The sequence below is a fragment of the Otolemur garnettii genome, unplaced genomic scaffold, assembly GCF_000181295.1.
Source record: "Otolemur garnettii isolate 467f Iridium unplaced genomic scaffold, OtoGar3 scaffold00047, whole genome shotgun sequence".
NCBI lineage: Eukaryota > Metazoa > Chordata > Mammalia > Primates > Galagidae > Otolemur > Otolemur garnettii.
The window spans coordinates 13,529,997-13,533,887 of record NW_003852442.1 but is presented as its reverse complement, the minus strand read 5'-3'; the positions used below and the strand labels follow the sequence as shown (position 1 = coordinate 13,533,887).

The window sequence follows — 3,891 nt, the reverse complement described above, 5'->3', positions numbered from 1 at the left end:
CCGGGACGGATTCGAACCCGCCACCCTAGGTGTATGTGGCTGGCGCCCCAGCCACTTGAGCCACAGGCACCAAGCCGGCCTCCTTTTCTTGTTGGAGACCCTCACCCCATCTCTATCCCTAAACCCCTCAAATACTAAATTGGAACTAATCAATTAACACTTAAGCGCACATACAGAAGTAAATCTCAAAAGAAAATCAAGCTGGGAGGAGGAGGGATGAGTAGATTCACATCTATTGAGTACAGTGCACGCTATCTGGGGTGGAGAGCACACTTACATGTATAACTTTGACTCAATCTGTACAAAAACAAAGTACGCAAACAAAACGTGTACCCCCTAATACTCTGAATTTAAAAAAATTAAGATAACATGAAAAAAAAATTTAAAGGCTGGAAGCGTTTGCTGTCTAAGCTAAACTCATCTTGCTCTTAAACCGTTCTTTCTCAACAAACTTTGTTTCGCGCTTGCAAAAAAGGAGAAAAAGAAAGGCTGGAAAGCAGAACTAAAGAAAATGGACTGAGGGAGCTCAAAATGAGATTTTTTTTTTTTTTATAATCGTTGACGCCCTCAAATGGGAGAATCTGGTTGTTACCCTTCCAACAAATAAAGCCGCAGATAACCTCCAGTCCGAGCTGTTACACATACATGAATGTGCACACATAGTAAGCGGACATTCATAGTGTTATCTATGTCAGACCCCAGAATAAGTGCTTTGCACGGATCCTCTTTAGTTACTCACAACAGTCCTACAAGGAAGGGATGTGCTCCTGGGTTCCAATTCTGTCTTTGAAACTTACTAGCTGCATCCTTAGACAAGTCACTAACCTTTCTGGGTCTCAAATGCTCCCATGCAAAATGGGAATAGTTCGAACGTTGGTTGTAAGGATTAGTAAAGGGCTCAGCGGAGAGCCCTGCACACGGCAAACGCTCTGTTAAGTGTTAGCTATTTCTATTACCGTTAAGTGTCAACCTATTACATACAGTTAAAAGCCCCTTTATTGCCCAGCCCACCGCACCTGCAGCTCTGCTGGAAACTGGGCAACCGGTCGAGCAGGCGGCCGAGGGACGCCTCCACGTCTCCAAACAGGCGGTGGATGCGCTCAGTGCACTCGGCGCCGCGGATGAAGGTCTTGTAGTTAGCGAAGGCCAAGTCGCGCGTCTGCTGCAGCAGCTGCGCCCGCTCCTCCGCCAGGCGCTCAGGCTCCCGTCGCAGCCGCTCCAGCCCCGACCCGCTCAACTCGCGGAGGTAGCGGCCCACATCGGGCCGCTCTCGCCACTGAGCCTCGGAAAAGCGGTCCCGGAAGAGAGACGCCAGGAGCCCTTCATCTTCCACTTCCCCGAGAGCCGCTGCCGTGGCAGTAGCGGTAGTCGAGGCCGCAGCTGGGGTTGGGACTGTCGCCGCCGCAGCCATCTTCCCAGCCGCAGTGCCAATCACCCTCCAAACCGGTGAGGGCGCTGGCTTAGAACCTGGAACCGGAAGAAGATGGGGGCTCATTTCCGGTCTCAGTGTCTCCCCCCCGCCCCCCTTCCTGCGGTCCGCCGGCCGGGGAGGCGCTAGAGCGAGAAACAAAGGGAATGGGGCTAGAGAGGCAGGCTTTGGGGTTGCCAAGGAGCAGCTGGCGGCTAATTTCCGTTTCCGGCTACGGAGGCACGAGGATCCGGTGCCCTAACCCAGCAGGAAAATGCGGCCTTTGACTGAAGAGGAGACCCGTGTGATGTTTGAGAAGATCGCGAAATAGTAGGCGCGCTCGGGGCGGATGAGGGGATGTGCGTGGTGGGAAGGAGCCGGGGGGCGGGTCGCGGCTTGGGGACGCGTCCGTTCGGGCGTAGCCTCCAGTCCTCCTTTCGCTCTCAGCATCGGGGAGAATCTACAGCTGCTGGTGGACAGGCCCGACGGCACCTACTGTTTCCGGCTGCACAACGACCGGGTGTACTACGTGAGGTGAGGCGGGGCCGGCAGGCACAGGCTCCCGGGGGTACGAGTCCCGCCAGCCTCCTTCATCGGCCGCCTTTACCCCCTAATCCATTTAGCGAGAAGATTCTGAAACTGGCCGCCAATATCTCCGGAGAGAAGCTGGTGTCTCTGGGGACCTGCTTCGGAAAATTCACTAAGACCCACAGGTTTCGGTTGCACGTCACGGCTCTGGATTACCTGGCACCCTATGCCAAGGTCTGTGGGGTGGTTCCCATCCTGCCACTGGGGACGAAGTCAAGGAAGGGGGCCCATAAGAGTGCAGGTCACTGGGAGGCTTTTATTCCCCGGAGCCCCTGACGGCGCTTGTGTTACCAGAACCTGGAGATTTTTGGAGGTCTCGGGCCCGCTTGGGCGTGGAATGGGTGTGCTGTGCGGCTGCGTCGCCCTAGTTATCGTCGGCAAAGTAGAGAAGCCTGTGCAGCTCAAGCAAAAAGCATATAAATGCTTGTGATGAGGATGATATTGGGGTCCATAAAAAGTACTGTTTAACTGTCCGTGGGAGAAGCTGCTTGTAGAGTTGAGGAAAGAACGTTCTGTTTAGGGGATGAACAGTTTAAAGGAAACATGCGTCTCTCTCTTTTCCTTAAAACTAATCATAAAGCCAGCAGCTGGCTTATTTGCAGGGATATATATGACTGTTAGTTTTTTTGTGTATTTTGGTTCTAATTCTCTTTTTTTAATAGTATAAAGTGTGGATAAAGCCTGGAGCAGAGCAATCCTTCCTGTATGGGAACCACGTGTTGAAATCTGGTCTGGGTCGAATCACTGAAAATACTTCTCAGTACCAAGGAGTGGTGGTGTACTCCATGGCAGACATCCCTTTGGTGAGTAGAGATGGCAGCTTTTACAAAAATACTTGATGATTCAAAGATATACTTTTTTTTTTTCTTTTTGTTAGAGAGTCTCACTTTATCACCCTCGGTAGGGTGCTGTGGCTTCACAGCTCACAGCAACCTCCAGCTCTTGAGCTTAAGCGATTCTTGTGCCTCAGCCTCCTGAGTAGCTGGGACTATAGGCCCCTGCCACAATGCCCAGCCTTTTTTTGTTGTTGTTGTTGCAGTTTGGCCGGGGCTGGGTTTGAACCCACGAGCCTTGTTATATGGGGCTGAGGCCCAACTCACTAAGCCACAGTTGCAGCCCAAATCTCTGGGCTTGAGAGACTAAATTCTCAGTATCTGAGTTCAATTCCTGAGCTCAAAGACAAGAACTGCTTTGTTTTGTCTTTATTTCCAGCTCTCGGTTTGGGCATGTTGAATGTCTTGAGTGAATTAGTGTCTCTTCTTTTGAATCCCAGGGTTTTGGGGTGGCAGCAAAATCAACACAAGACTGCAGGAAAGTAGACCCGATGGCGATTGTGGTATTTCATCAAGCAGACATTGGGGAGTATGTGCGACATGAAGAGACGTTAACTTAAAAAGAAGTCATTGCAAGGACTTTACAGCTGGGCTGTGTGGAAGGGCCAAGCTTTGTTTCCTGTGTTTATGTAGACTCCACCATCATGTTGAATTTTATGAACACTGTGACATCTTCAGGGACTTCTTAGGTTAATATTCTATCACTGACAAATGCAAGCTAGATTGTTATACAGAAATGGCTCAAAATGGGGTTTCAGAGCTTGTGTTTGTGACTAGTATACTCTGTTTAATATATATATGAATCAGTGGGCTTCTTGTTCTGAGTAACAGATTCTGAATCTTTGGAACTGAGGACAAAAATAGCTTATTATTGTTATCTGTGATAACACTTTGTTTTCTAAACTTGTGATGAGAACACAGTGGATTTTCTATGTTATTTATTAATAGCATGAAAGGTAGGTATTGCCATATCTGACTAGTAGAAAATATTTAGGATTTTACAGATGGAGATTTTTAAAAAATACTAAGCAATTCATCCAGCTTCTTTTTTTTTTTTTTTTT

The 3,891-nt window shown here is 49.1% G+C and overlaps 2 protein-coding genes across 2 annotated transcripts in view; one reads left to right on the top strand and one right to left on the bottom strand.

Annotated features, from left to right (window-relative positions):
• The window catches only part of COG8 (component of oligomeric golgi complex 8), a 13,076-nt gene extending 11,580 nt beyond the window's left edge, over positions 1-1,496 (bottom strand). The window contains exon 1 of the mRNA XM_003791449.3: positions 1,017-1,496. Coding sequence (XP_003791497.3) covers positions 1,017-1,495 — 479 coding nt within the window. The 5' untranslated portion in view covers position 1,496. The remainder of the gene's footprint in view (positions 1-1,016) is intronic.
• On the top strand, positions 1,494-3,623 carry NIP7 (NIP7, nucleolar pre-rRNA processing protein). Its single transcript, XM_003791400.3, has 5 exons — positions 1,494-1,738; positions 1,856-1,942; positions 2,032-2,170; positions 2,659-2,799; positions 3,270-3,623. The coding sequence occupies exons 1-5, from the start codon at positions 1,683-1,685 to the stop codon at positions 3,387-3,389; spliced, it is 543 nt and encodes a 180-aa protein (XP_003791448.1). The 5' UTR covers positions 1,494-1,682; the 3' UTR covers positions 3,390-3,623.
• The last annotated feature ends 268 nt before the right edge of the window (positions 3,624-3,891 follow it).